General features: G+C 38.4%; 1 protein-coding gene across 5 annotated transcripts in view; it reads left to right on the forward strand.

Annotated features, from left to right (window-relative positions):
- The window catches only part of Tent2 (terminal nucleotidyltransferase 2), a 54620-nt gene that overhangs the window by 18722 nt on the left and 21580 nt on the right, over window positions 1-14318 (forward strand). For 3 of the 5 annotated variants that reach the window (XM_057789573.1, XM_057789575.1, XM_057789574.1), the window contains 7 exons: window positions 2316-2430; window positions 2519-2610; window positions 2716-2748; window positions 3960-4026; window positions 9310-9379; window positions 12805-12881; window positions 13226-13354. In XM_057789573.1, the coding sequence (XP_057645556.1) occupies window positions 2316-2430; window positions 2519-2610; window positions 2716-2748; window positions 3960-4026; window positions 9310-9379; window positions 12805-12881; window positions 13226-13354 (583 nt within the window). Of the gene's footprint in view, window positions 1-2315; window positions 2431-2518; window positions 2611-2715; window positions 2749-3947; window positions 4027-9309; window positions 9380-12804; window positions 12882-13225; window positions 13355-14318 lie in introns of all 5 variants that reach the window. The other 2 variants (XM_057789576.1, XM_057789577.1) reach the window with 2 other exon arrangements.

Consider the following 14318-nt stretch of genomic DNA (forward strand, 5'->3'; position numbering starts at 1 on the left):
TCTACATTGAGGGAACCCTCAGTTTGGAGGCAAAGAAGCAAAAGGTAGTAGCTAGAGACCATTTGATTTCTGGGAATCTGATTGTAGGGCTATTCTAATGCTCTTTCCCTTCTTACTGCTTTACTGCTTTGATACTGTGCCATTCTGGTATTAGTGTTGGACCTTCACCAGTCAGGTTTGGGGTTCATCAAGAATACCTACATAGTCAGTTAGGTGTGTTTGTTACCAGTGTTTGATTTTGGTTTATTTTCATCTGTTTTATTCTCCTACTTGCTGTTTCTTTTTTTGTGGGACAGGTTTTTACAGAATTTTTTTTTAAAATTGTTTCATAGTCTAGTTGTCAACAACTCTTGAGCCTTCTTAAATATTCTGAATATGGTTTAAAAAGTAACATCTTGCCGGGTGGCGCATGCCTTTAATCCCAGCACTCGGGAGGCAGAGGCAGAGGCAGGCGGATCTCTGTGAGTTCGAGGCCAGCCTGGTCTACAAGAGCTAGTTTCCAGGACAGGCTCCAAAGCTACAGAGGAACCCTGTCTCAAAAATCAAAACAGAACAAAAACAAACATAAAACATCTTAAATGATGAATGAGACTTTTTGTCTGGTCATACGTAGACTGTGGGAGGCTTAAGGGAGGCTGAAAACACAAAAGAGATTGAAGAATTGTTGAAGGTGTTTCTGCTCCTGAGGTGAACAGCAGGCTTGGATTAAAAAAAAAAAAAAAAACAAAAAAACGGAAAAACAAAACACTGGTAGAGGGCCATGGCAACAGGACACTTTGTCTTAACAGAAGGAAGGAGGCGAGATTTCCTTCAGAGCTATGAATTTATGTGCTTTAACAAGATGAGGAATCATATTTGGTATTTTTAATTTTCTTAGTCCCTCCCCTCCCCTTCTTTTTCTTTTGAGACAGGATCTCATGTAGCCTAGGCTGTCCTGGAATTCCTTATGAAGCCAAGGATGGCCTTGAACCTCTGATCCTCCTACCACCATCCTCCTGAGTGCTGGCATTTGCAGATGTGCACCACTGCGCTTGGCTTTTCTTAGAAAATTTAATATGAGCTATCTTCAAGAGAAAGTAAGTTTAGACAGTAAACATTTTGGAATGAAATAGTGAAAAATGGGAACAGTGTCTAAGCAGAGACAAGAGAGTAAAGGCTAAGTGATGCTAAGGACACTAAACTAGGCTAACCTTTATACCAAACCTTTGAAAGACTTGACTTTCCTAAAAGTTTTCAGTTTTGTCTTTTAGTACCTTAGGTTTACTTTTAGTGTTTTCTTTGCCTTCAGATGAGAATTTTGCAGCACAGACATTAGAGCCTAAAGTTTCTAAGACATGATGAAAGAGAATGGTTTGGGAGATGCATTCTGGGATAGTGGCTGCATAGGGAAGGGCATTAGGATCATTTGGGTGCTGATGGAATGGAAGAAAAAGCATTTCAAGGGACTCCTGACTAGGTCTAGAGCAGATCCATTAGAGGTGGGGGTGATAAGAGAGTGCGTCGAACAGGAAATTGAAGCTGAAGTAGTGTAATGGGTTTTAAAATATCAGGACTAGAACACATAGCTATGAGAATACACAAATGAGAAATATTATAGTGAAAGAATTTCAGAAGTAGAGTATATTGTGATAAGTGTAGCTCACTACAGATAAGGGCGTCCTTTATCATCTTACCATCCTGTGCTAATGGTGATAGTTGGGGTGAAAGGGAAGTGTTAACATAACTATCTAAATAAGGGAGATTGGCAGATAGTAATTGCATTGGAAGAAGTCAGGGTTCAGAGAAAGTTATAAAAAGTAGAATAGAGGGTCGTTTGTTTGAATGTGGAAGATGGGAATGTTCTAAAACCTGCTCTGTATGACATTCATCAGTAAGACCACTAGAAGTAGAAAAAACTTCTTGAGAGAAACCTGTAGTAAATATTTTAGAATATGTAATGTACAAATGGTTTCTGTTGACTATTCTTATTTACTTTGCATATTCTTACTTGTGATTATGACTCTTAAAAGTATAAAAATTATTCATGATCCTCATAAAAACAGACAATGACGAAAAGGTGTTAGTTTGCTGAGCTACAATTATACTCATGAATTATCTGACTACTGTCAATTAAATAATATTTTATTTTTTAAATTTATGTATAGTTTCTCAGGCCATTTTTTGTATGTGAGTAACAATAGCTTTGAATCAGAAAGTGCTAAGAAGAGAGTATGTATTTATTTTTTAATGTTTTCATTCATTTATACTGCTTAGTAGAGTAGTTAAATTTCTGACTAAATATTTTGTTTTTTGTTTTCTTTTGTGGTGTATTCAAGCTGAGTCAGCAGATATTAGAGTTGTTTGAAACTTGTCAGCAGCAAATAAGTGACTTGAAGAAGAAAGAACTCTGTAGAGCACAGCTACAGAGAGAGATCCAGCTGCTCTTCCCTCGTACGTCTGCCTGCTTTGCATGCCTTTCTTGTCTATGCTCCTGTTTACAAACTGCAGACTTTCTTACTGTTTTCTTCTGCTTCTCTAGAAAGCAGACTTTTTTTGGTTGGATCGTCTTTAAATGGATTTGGTGCCCGGAGCAGTGACGGTGATTTATGCTTAGTTGTTAAAGAAGAACCAGTAAGTGATGAGACATTATTCCAAATCTGTTTCTCAAGTTAAATCAGATAAGGAATGGAACTTGAGTTATTTTAATTAATTATTTGAAATGTCTGTTTACTCTAGCTCCAGAAGGACATCTTCCCCTGCCCCATACACGTAAGGCACCAGCATGGTGTGCATAAGAGCCGCTGTAGTAGTTCTGAGCTGTTGAAGTCAGCTAGCTCTGAAGTGTGTGGTTTTTAAAGTGTAGCCTCTTACTGTGGAATGTCACTGGGTGGGTCAGGTGTTTACAGGATGCGATAAAGCAAAACATATGGCAGTATTCTCGATATGTTTTCTCCCCATTTGAGCTCTCAGTCCCTTTTTTATATCTGTTTTCCCTTTGAAAATGCTGTGGGCTTTGAATTTTTTTTTTATAAAAAAACTAAAAATTTGCCGGGCGGTGGTGGCGCACGCCTTTAATCCCAGCACTCGGAAGGCAGAGGCAGGCGGATCTCTGTGAGTTCGAGACCAGCCTGGTCTACAAGAGCTAGTTCCAGGACACACTCCAAAGCCACAGAGAAACCCTGTCTCGAAAAACCAAAAAAAAAAAACTAAAAATTTATAAATTTTTAAAATTTATAAAAATTTAATGTAAGACTATTGTGATTTATTTAACAATTTTTCTAAGATATTTTGTTCCTGATTTATTTTTATTTAATAACTAAATTGTATTATTTATAATTATAGTTATTTGGATTTCCTGTTAACTGATCTTTTGACTGTATTTTAGTATTATCATAATAGATATTCAGTAAACTTACTGCAGCCTCTTGTAGTTGTTGAGGAATGTATTATTTTTCTGTGATTTGAGATAATATAAAGGGAAAGAAAGGGAAAAACCAAGCAAAGAACCCCTTACACGTCTTTATAATGGAGATTGTAAGCCGTGCAGCTAGACTACAAGACTACATTCAAGCATGTCTTACTAGCTCTGTGGTCTTCATCAAACGTTCAAGTCATATTGCCACAGCTTATATACAAATTGACTCTACATTGTATATAATCCATAAGCCCTTCACATTAAGTTGCAAAGTTAAGATTTTGTTACATTTTTTTGGAAGAGTTTTTTTTTTTCTTTTAGACACCATTTATACAGAAGAGAAAAATGACATGGTTCTTTTCAGTTAAAAAAAAATTTGATTCTGAAATGTGAATCTGAAAGATAAGCATTGAGGGTTGACTTTTTCTGTAGTGTATAATTTGAAAAGTATTTTGAAAGAAAAATATGTTTTGTGTTTTGCTGTTATGTTATTTTAAAAAAATCAAACACTAAGCTAAGGAAAAATAATGAAAAAAACACTTTAACTTTTCAGTGTTTTTTTCAGGTGAATCAGAAGACTGAAGCCCGCCATATACTTACCTTAGTCCATAAACACTTCTGTACTCGACTGTGTAAGTCTTAATGCCTTCTGACTTAACTAGTATTTAAAATGTTGACTACTTCATTTTTCTGGGAAGAGTTGCTTATTTTCTGATGAGACTAGATGTATTGTGGATTGTTTTCTTCTAACTAAATTCTTTTAAACTTTCTTTCTCTTTTAAAGATGGGATCTTGCTATAAATTTAAATAGCCCAGGCCGACCTTGAACTTGTGATCCTCCTGCCTCAAGCTCTTGAGTTCTGGGGTGACAGGTGTGTACCATCATGCCCATCTTCTCTTAACTTTTGGCTCCTTTTTACTTTTGATTAAAAAGCATGATTTAGCAAATCGTTGTTGAATTTACTTGAAAACTATTCTATTGAATGCATCTTGAGAAGGTGTCTAGGTTTCCCTCCTTCCTCTCAGAAGTTTATAGACCTTCAGGAAGATAGGCATGTATGAGTTGTAAGGCAACTACCTGAAGAGCCAAAAGTGTGATATAAAATGTAAGGTTTACAGCACTGAAGGGAAAGGTCTCCTGGCAGTTGGGAGCCAAGGGATACCATAAAGTCCACTGCACAACAAACCTCACAAAAAACCACAGGACGTTAGATACCTTTGCTTGGGAGAGAAGTAGCAGAGATCTGAGTGGGAGGCAGGCTTTATATGGGGGGTCTTGGGGACAGAGCTTTCCAGGGTGACCTGGGGTTGGTGGGATATTTGTGGCCTGATCTTGGACTTTTTACTTTGTTGGGTAAGCCTTGGCTGCTTGGGTCTCTAGGGGCTGGGCAATGACTCTTTAGGGTATCAATTGAAGAGCGAGATAGGGAGTATTCTGAATTGGTTGGGGAAGGATATTTGAAATGGTAAAAGGTGGGCATGACTGAAAGGTAAGTGTAATGTCCTCTACTAATGCTACTTGAAGAGAGAGCACTTGGAAAAGGGCTAGTGTTTGAGACCATTGTGAGTTAGAAGGTAGGAAAAGACAGTGAGTCATTGGTGACCCAAAGATTAACTTCTTTGATTCATGTGTAAGAAGTTCCGCTGTGGCCAGAGTGTTTAGACAAGGTGCCTGTTCTTGAATAGTATGGTCTAATTTTATTTGATAAGTGTTTAGTGGACACAAAGGAAGATCCCAGTTGGTGACTTGGGACCCAGAGAGCATATCTCTCCTTTTCTGTAACATAGGGAGAGAAGGACAAGTTAATTCCAGAAGATGTACAGCTGGGGCCCAGAGGAGGGCCTGTTGAAGCTTACTAAAAGGCTTGGTAATGGACACAAGGAGGAGCTCATGTGAATGGGCCCAGGGCCACCTTATATAAAGGGTAAGAGAGAAGAAAGAAAGAAGTTCAAGAGCATAAAAAGTCAGCTATCCCTAGGAAGTATCGATAGAATTTTGTCCATGGTGGTAGGGACTGAAAGCAACTGAATTAGAGGCTTCTTATCTAGGGTAATGACCTTGTGAGATGGAGTAATAGCTGATCCCAGATAAGTAACCTGCAGAGTGGACAGCTGGACCTTAGAGGATGGAGCCCTGTATTGCTGCCTGGACAGAAAGTTTAATACGGTAGAGGTGTCTGCCTGGCTAGTTTGCATGTGTGGACCACAAAGGAGAAGATCATCTATGTATTGGAAAGCTTGGATTTAGGAAGAGACAAAGAGAGTAACTCAGAGGCTAGAGCCTGACCAAATAGATGTGGGCTGACCTGGAATCCCTGGGGTAGGATGGTCCAAGTGAGTGGGTAATAAGGTGAGTATCTAGGTCAGTCCAAGTAAAGGCAAAGATACTTTGTGACTAGGGATTGAGAGGTATGGGAAAGAAGGCATCCTTGAGGTTTAAGACAGAGAAATGGGAGTTCCCTCAGGGGCTGATGGAGAGGAGAGTATAGGAGTTGGGTATACTACAGGGTGAAGGGGAACACTGCTGAATTGATAAGTCAGAGGTTCTGAACTAAGCAGGAGGTTCCGTTGGGTTTTGAAAGCACGAATTATGGAAGTACTAAAGGGAGGAGAAAGTGATGTGTGGAAGATTCTTTGTTAAGAGGTCAGAGATGAGAACCTCAAGTCCCCTGAGACTTGGAGAGAGAGTGGGTATTGAGCTGGGTGATGTAATTGGTAGGGTTTTGCAATTGGATGACAAGAGGGGAATGATGTTTGACTATACAGGGTTTGGGGGTGTCCAATATTCAGGGATCCACCCGGGAGGTTGGTAAAGGGAATGGTGTATTAGATTGTGTGGTTTAGAAGGAGGAGTGTAACAGCCTGTGAGCCTGGAGTCAAGTAGATTGAGAGGTTTCCACTTTGGCTAAGAGGTCCTTTCCCAGCAAGGGGATGATACAGGTTGGTACCACTAGGAAGGAGTAAGTAGGGGGATTCCCCTGAAAATGCAACTAGGTGGTGGGGTTTGGTGAGGTTGGTAAGACTGTCTCCTAACCCTACCCAACAATAGGAGAATGAGAAGGAAAGGTGGCTCCCCAAAACATCAGGGCTGAACAGGTGACCCTGGGGTTAAGAAGGAAGGAGATGGATCCCCTGATATTGTGATAACTGCTGCAAGCTCCCTGTCAGAGATGACTATGGTTGGGCCAAGGGAGCCCAGACCCCCTTAGTCCATCACAGACCTAGGAAGTTGGCTGGAGAGCAATCCGGGCTTGCTATCATCATGTGAAGAGGGACATGGGTGCAGTGGCACTTTGGACACGGTTGAGGTGGTTTATGAAGGCTTGGGCAAATAAATCCAAGCTTCCTGACCCTCCTGACCACATTTTAGGCATAGATCTTGAGGTCCTTGGGTTTTGGGAGGCAAGGGAGCCTGGTAAGTTGCTATAACTGGCCAGTAGACCCAAGCTAGCATCAGTTATTTTTGTTTTCAGACTGCTTTCATCTCTTCCATGGTACATTTTGAAGGCCATCGCTAAGACTTCTGCCTGGAGAGTCAGGGGCTCCTTCCCTAGACGTTTAAGTTTGGCCCTAATGTCAGGGAAACTTTGGGAGAAGAAGTAGAACTTTAAGGCCAGGCTTACGGAGACAGGCCAGGAGGCAAGTTGTCTGGACTTCATCTGCATGTGCTCTAGCCTGATCCTAGACTCGCCTATGCTCCTCAGTGTTGGTGAGAATCATATAAACGTCACGGAAGGTGAGGTTGTAAGATTGGGTAATATATTGGAATTCTTTAATAAAGGTGGAAGAGTTAGCAATGCAGGACCCCAATCTCTTCTATTTAAGAGTTTGCTTAATGAAAAGTGGGCGTGTACCCTGACCAAGTGGTCCACACAGGCAACTTCCTGCAAAGGAAGAACCATGGCCCGTTTAGTCCAGATTGGAGGGGGGGGGGCAGCAAAGTGGAGCAAGAAGTAGGAGGAGGACTAGGAACTGCTGGTGAACTAAAAGTAGGTGCCAGGGAATGTCAGTTCAGGTGGCCTGTCATTAAGGAGGGAGACAGGGACCAAAGAGACTGGAGAGGGAGAGAAGTGACTGGGTTGAGGCCGAAAGGGGTTAGTGTGATTGAAAATAACGGAGGAATCATTTAGTTTGGGCTTCATTGCGGAGTTGTTTTTTCCTTAGTTGGCTTATATGTGTGGTCACTTTTAATCAAGATAGGAGTGAAGTTAACCTGACAAAAATCCATCCTTTCCAATCCTACAAAGATGGCTGACAGCTATCCCCCTGTGGGGACAGCAGCTAAGATGAAGGAAAGCCACATGTTTCCTTTAAGATTACATATCTATAGATTTTTTTTTTACTACCAAGTTTTGAGTTAACCTTTTTGTGACAGATTTTGCAGATTTGTATGCTTGCAAATCTTGAGGTACAGAAAGTTTACACTAAATAGTCTTACACACTTTGAGATAAGAGTTATACCTTAGTGAAAGCTTTAGAGAGTCAAACAAAACCAAGAGTACGAGACGAGTAGGAGTAGCCCTTGGGAATAGTCTGTCCTCTGTTCTCTGTCACGTAGTCAGGTAGCTTGCCTCATATTGGATAGAGATTTTAGAGGAAATTTTTGAACATCTTGCTTGGATCTAGAGGAGAGGAATGGCTTAATAGGTAAAGTGCTTACTGGATAAACACGAGGACCTGCGTTCAGATCTCTACCACCCATGTGAAAAATGCTGGGTGTGGTATCTTATGTGTATAACTCCAGCACTACAGGTCAAGGGTGGGGCAGAGATGGGGAGCCTGGCTCTGACCATCCATTCTGTCCAATTATTGAGCATCGTTTCATTGAGGTTTTATCTCAAAAAAAAAAAAAAAGTTGGAGAAGAGGGAAGATACTCGATTTTGACCTCTGTACTCCACACATGGACTCACATGCATGTGGACTTGCATGTATATTGGAGGAAAACATGAAACTACCTTCCCTACCAAAAACCCTAACAAGAATGTTTTTGGCTTTTAAGAAAGAAAATCTGGTATTTTCCTTTTCTATAGTTAAAGATTTAGAATATTCATAAAGGTTTTCATATTTTTTTTTTTAAAAAAACTGTTTCTCTTTTGTTTTCAATTATGTGTCTGTGTGTGGGTATGGGAACAGTGCAGGTGCTGTAGAGACCAGAAGAGGGTGTTGGATCCTATTGAGCTGGAGTTGCAGACTGTTAGGAGCTGCCCTACGTGGGTGTGGGGGTCTGAACTCAAGTCCTCTGGAAGAGCAATATGTGCTCTTAACCACTGAGATACCTTTCCAGCTTTAATTCTAAAAGTTTCTAAATTTTTGCAATTTACATGTATTATTTTCTACAGTACATTTTTATACCTTCAATGAATTAAAAAATATACATTTATGTTTATTTATTTTATCCTTTTTGAAATCATGCATAATTGAATGTACTCTTGCCTTACCAAGTTGCAAGCATTTGCATATTACAACATTTCTATGGCTACTATTTCTGTGAGTTATACCAGAATTTAGTTATTCTTTACTTTTAGCTATTTTTTTTACTCAGATGTCCCAATAAATGTCGTTATAGATACTACTATATATTAAGATTGTATTTTCGAAAATAAAACCCCTTCAATAGTATAGACCTGATCCTTAAAAGGTCTTGATGTCTGTCTGTCATTCTCTCTCTCTCTCTCTCTCTCTCTCTCTCTCTCTCTCTCTCTCTCTCTCTCTCTCTCTCTCTCTCTCAGAGGTTCTCACTGGGTAGCCCTGGCTTCTTGGAACTCTTTGTGCTCTTACTCTTCACTTTCTTTCTCAAGGACAGCATGCATGTTCTTAAGTTGGTTTTATTTTGTAAAATACTGCTTTTAAAACTGCTTTCGTATATTGTGAGCAGGAAAACATGTAGATATTCACATTATCTTTTCTCCTTCAGCTGGCTACATTGAGAGACCTCAGCTGATTCGTGCGAAAGTGCCAATTGTGAAGTTCAGGGATAAAGTCAGGTAAATAATTACCAGTCCCTCTTTTTTCAGGTGCTTTAGATTAACTTTGGACAGTCATTCTAATGTGGCTAATGTGGATTGCCAAGAAATCAAATAGGTTATAGCACAGCAGCTATCTTCAGTGTTCTAGAAATAATTCTCTCTCTCTCTCTCTCTCTCTCTCTCTCTCTCTCTCTCCATATATATATATATATATATAAATTTATTTTTTTGAGACAGTCTCATTAATCAGGTTCATTGTGAATTTGTTATAACTGAGGACAGCTCTGCTTCCACTTGAATGCTGGGATTGTACTGTGTGCTACTATACCCATTGCCTTTTAGATTATTTTTTAAAACAATCTGGGCAACCTTCGTGCCTAACTGATTTATCTACTCTGTTTGAATTTTGAGTATTTGGGGCTGTCCAATATAAAAAAGTATTTGGGTTTGAAAATGATTTTCCTGTAGCCCAGCATGTGGCACACACTTGTAAGTTGATTCTCTGAGTTTGAACCAGAGATTCATCTTGGTCTATACCAGTGGTTCTCCACCTTCCTAATGCTGTGACCCTGTAATGCAGTTGCTCATGTTATGGTAACTCCCAACCGTAAAGTTTGTTTTTATTGTTACTTCATGACTTTAATTTTGCTACTGTTTTGATACATAATGTAAATACCTGATATGCAGGTGGTTCTTAGGTGAACACAAAGGGGTCTTGACTTAAAGGTTGAGAACCTCTGGTCTTTACAGTGAGATCCAGGCCAATCAGGTTATATAGTGAGGACCTTGTTTAAAATGTAAAGATTTCATGTCTTTGGGACAAATAATTCTTTCCCCAAAACCTATCCTTTGATAAAATTCAGTGTGTATTTATATCAAAAGGGTTTGTTCTAACTTTAAGTATCATTAAACAAATTATATATCACTTAGAGAAAGATATAAAGCATACAGGGAATAATAACAAAAAAGCTGTAAAAACACTTACTCAATTTTAAAATTTTAGATTTTTCTTTATATTCTCCTAGCCAGGATTTTGATTTCCTAGAAATATTATATTAGAAGCTCTTACATGATATTTGGGTATAAACTACAAATAAATGGTTCAACCAGGTTTGTAATTGTGACACTGGGAGTTGGATGATGAGTTCAAGTGCAGAGTGGGCTACTAGTGAATGTCTGTCCCCAAACAAATGAACAGGCAAGCAGAAATAAGAAAAGTTAAGTGTAGATTGGTATTTGATTTGTTGAAAAGATTTATAAACTATTTTCTAAACACAGGATTGTGATAAAGCAGGTTAATTTTTCTAGCTATTTATAGTGAAATTATATGCACGTATATATTATATACAGAATTGAGCTTTCTTATTTATGGATTTTATAATTAAGAATTATTTTCTTTTTAAATTTTTCTTTTGTATTTCTGTATTGTTAAGGTGTGGCAAAAATTTGGGGTTAGTTTAATACCTGTGCTCCAAAGTTAAGTTGAATAAGATAACTTTCTGGATTTTTGGTTTAGCTTTCTCTTCCCTCAGACAGACGTCCTTCCTCATCATCTAATTAGCACCTTTCACTATTTAGAATGCTCTTAAACGTAATTTTCTAGTAGTTCATAAGTGTGAGAAACCTGTGATACGTCCTGTGGAGAAAACATGACAAATGGATATTCAATTCATATTTTTGGAAAATTTATTTATTTTTTGCTAGTGCTGGAAAATGTTTGCATAGGGCGTTAGGTGTACAGGCAAGTAAGTAATCTACCGCCAACACAAAAGGGTTTTTTTCAGCCCCTTTCAAAAGATTCCATTCTGCGGTCTCTACCTATATGGTTGTGTTGAGTTTTGCAGAGGATATCTAAATTGGCTTTGGTGTTTCTTACCCAAGCATAAAGATTAAATATTGTCAGTATAAGTTTTCCAAAGCTAGCTGCTTATATCTTGGTAACACTAACACCACTATCTATAGTCTATGAATAGAAATGAGGGGATGTTTGTAATATTTTTTGGATCTCCAAAAAAAGAAAAACAATAACATGTAGAAAGCAATTAATTAATGAACTTTTTTGAGATTTTTAATTTTTTTGAGATAAGATCTCACACATGGCTCAGACTGACCTCAGATTCTCAATTCTGCTTTGGCTTCCCAAGTGCTGGGTTAGAGGCGTGCTTTATCATCGTAAGCCTGGCATCTTATTTTTGATAATGTTTTTGGAAGGGCATTTATTTAGTATATGTGTGATCACACATGCATGTATAGCACACTATGGTGTATGTGCAGAAGTCACTTCTTAGTTTTCTTCTTCCGTCATTGGTTCTTAGGGATTGAACTTACGTTGTCAGTCTTAGCAGTAAGCACCTTTACTCCCTAAGTCATCTTGCCTTCCCTTTTGGTAGTCTTTCCATAGAAAACTGTAATATTTAAAGAAATTAGACCAATAGAATATGAGTATAAGTGGAACTAATTTATGTAAAGTAATTCTTGTTTGTAGATTCTAACAATAATTACCCTGTTTTCTGAGTTGCAAGTTGAATATCTTTGCTTCAAAAAAGCATTGTATTGGTGATGATTTGAATGTTGCATTACTTCCCAGATTATCAGCAGCTGCATCTGACATAGAATTTCTAGCCAGTTTAGATGGAATATGATATATAGAATCAGCTTTTTTTTTAAACTTGCATTTTATTTAGCTTTTTATTTGTATTGTTGAAAGTAGGTTGTAGTGGGACCTGTGGGCCTCTTCCCACAGCCCAGCTCATGGCTGCCTGGCTAGCTTTACCCGAAATAACAGCACACAAACTGTATTTTTTTTAAACACTGTTTGGCCCATTATATCTAGCCTCTTCTTGGCTAGCTCTCGTACCTGGACTAGCCCATTTTTAATAATGTTTGTAGCACCCCAACGTGCGCTTACCGGGAAGATTTTAGCCTACGTCCATCCTGGGTCGGAGCTTCATTGCATCTGCCCCAGAGAGCAGAGCTATCGAGTCTGAGCTCACTTCCTCTTCCTCCCAGCATTCTGTTTTGTTTACTCCACCCACCTATGTTCTAACCTATGAGGACCAAGCAGTTTCTTTATTTTTTAACCAATGACCTTCCTCCATCAGTAGGTAAACCTGTGCTTTGTAAGATGTACCTTAGTGGGATGGTTTACACAGAATATTTAGCTCTTGTGATTTTTATTTATCTAGGAAACATTACATCATTTAAAACTTCATTTGGAGTAATTAGAAACATCAGTATATATAGATCTTTTAAAGAGTAATCTTAACTTTAAATGACATACTATGTATATATTTTTCCTTCTTTAGTGACTCATTTTAAAACCACAGTCTATGGCTTTTCAGTTCATGTTGCATCAGTGGATTAATTGTAATTAATTTAGTTAATAGAAAGAGTGGATTTTTGTACTTGTGCTAAAATGTATTTTCCTTTGTTCTTTTAAATAGTTGTGTGGAATTTGACTTAAATGTAAACAATACTGTTGGAATTAGAAACACATTCCTTCTCAGAACTTATGCCTACCGTAAGTTTTTGTTTGTTTCTAAATAACCTTCAGCTTTTGTTTCTCCTTTTATGACTTTTGAACTATATTTACAGTAAATAGCAATACCCCATTGTTCTTAGTTATATGGTTTCTTATTTTTTGATAATATGTTGCTACAGTAAAATCATATGATAGTTGCAGATGAATCAAATATTCTTCACTGAATGATGATTTAAAAGTAACTAAGGGAAGCTTGTATCACACTGAGTGAGCTCTGCCTTTAGTATGGAGGGAAGCAGTGTTTCTTATTGTCATAGAATTAGGAAATTATATAGATTTTCAAAGAAACTGGTATCATTTTTAAGTGTTAATTTTACTTGCAGTTGAAAATCGAGTTCGTCCGTTAGTGTTGGTGATTAAGAAGTGGGCAAGTCACCATGATATAAATGACGCCAGTCGCGGTACTTTAAGCAGCTACAGTCTTGTATTGATGGTTTTGCACTACTTACAAAGTAAGTATTATGGGAGTTTTTCACTTTTTAAAACTGAAATTCAAACAAAACTTTTTTGCTCATCTCCAGTTTGCATTGTTTTAGAAAGTTTTCTTTCTAAGGCCTATACAACTTTTTTATCCTGTTTTGTTGCCTTGAACTGATATTTCAGAAATTTCATTCTCTGAAAAACATTGTAAAGAAGTTTTAATGTGTTTTTTATCTTTTGATAGTGCTTATTGCACTTTTATATTAAAGAACTTTCACTGCTGTATTGTTGATCCACTGTCTTGCAACAGATGAGTGATCAGAAAGACTATTTTTTATTTGAGACGTATTATAGCTCTGAAGGGAAAGGTGTCCTGGCAGTAGAGAGCTAAGAAACACCACAAAGTCACATTGCACAACAAACCTCCCACAAGAGATGGTTTTGGGGAAAAACACAGGAGGGTGGCTGCCTCTGCTTGGGGAGCAGAGAACTGAGCAAAGGGTAGTTTTTATATAGGGCTTCTTGGGGGTAGCATTTTCCAGGGTGACCTGGGAATGGTGGGATGTTGTGGCCTGATCTTGGGGAGAACTCAGGGATTAGTGGAATTTGATGATCTGATCTTAGGCTTTTACTATGTAGGACAGAGCTTGGGGCATGGTGGTTGAAGGTCCTCATGGGCTGGGTTTTGAGTTTATAAGGCAGAAACTAAATGGTATTCTGGGCAAAAAGTTTATAATCTGTCCGCTTTGGCTCCTTTTCCTTAATTAGGTTTTATGTTTGCTGGGCTGTGATGTTATTTTGTTCCATAACAAATAAAGCTTGCCTGAAGATCAGAGTGCAGAGCTAAGGTCACTAGATTCCAGGGAGTGGTGGCACACACTTTAATCCCAGCACTTGGGAGACAGAGGCAGATGGATCTCTGTTAGTTCAAGACTACCCTGGGCTACATATAATTGATCCAGTCCAAAAGAGAAACAGAACTCACACAAAGGTGAT

The sequence above is a fragment of the Chionomys nivalis genome, chromosome 15 (assembly GCF_950005125.1).
Source record: "Chionomys nivalis chromosome 15, mChiNiv1.1, whole genome shotgun sequence".
Classification (NCBI taxonomy): Eukaryota; Metazoa; Chordata; class Mammalia; order Rodentia; family Cricetidae; genus Chionomys; species Chionomys nivalis.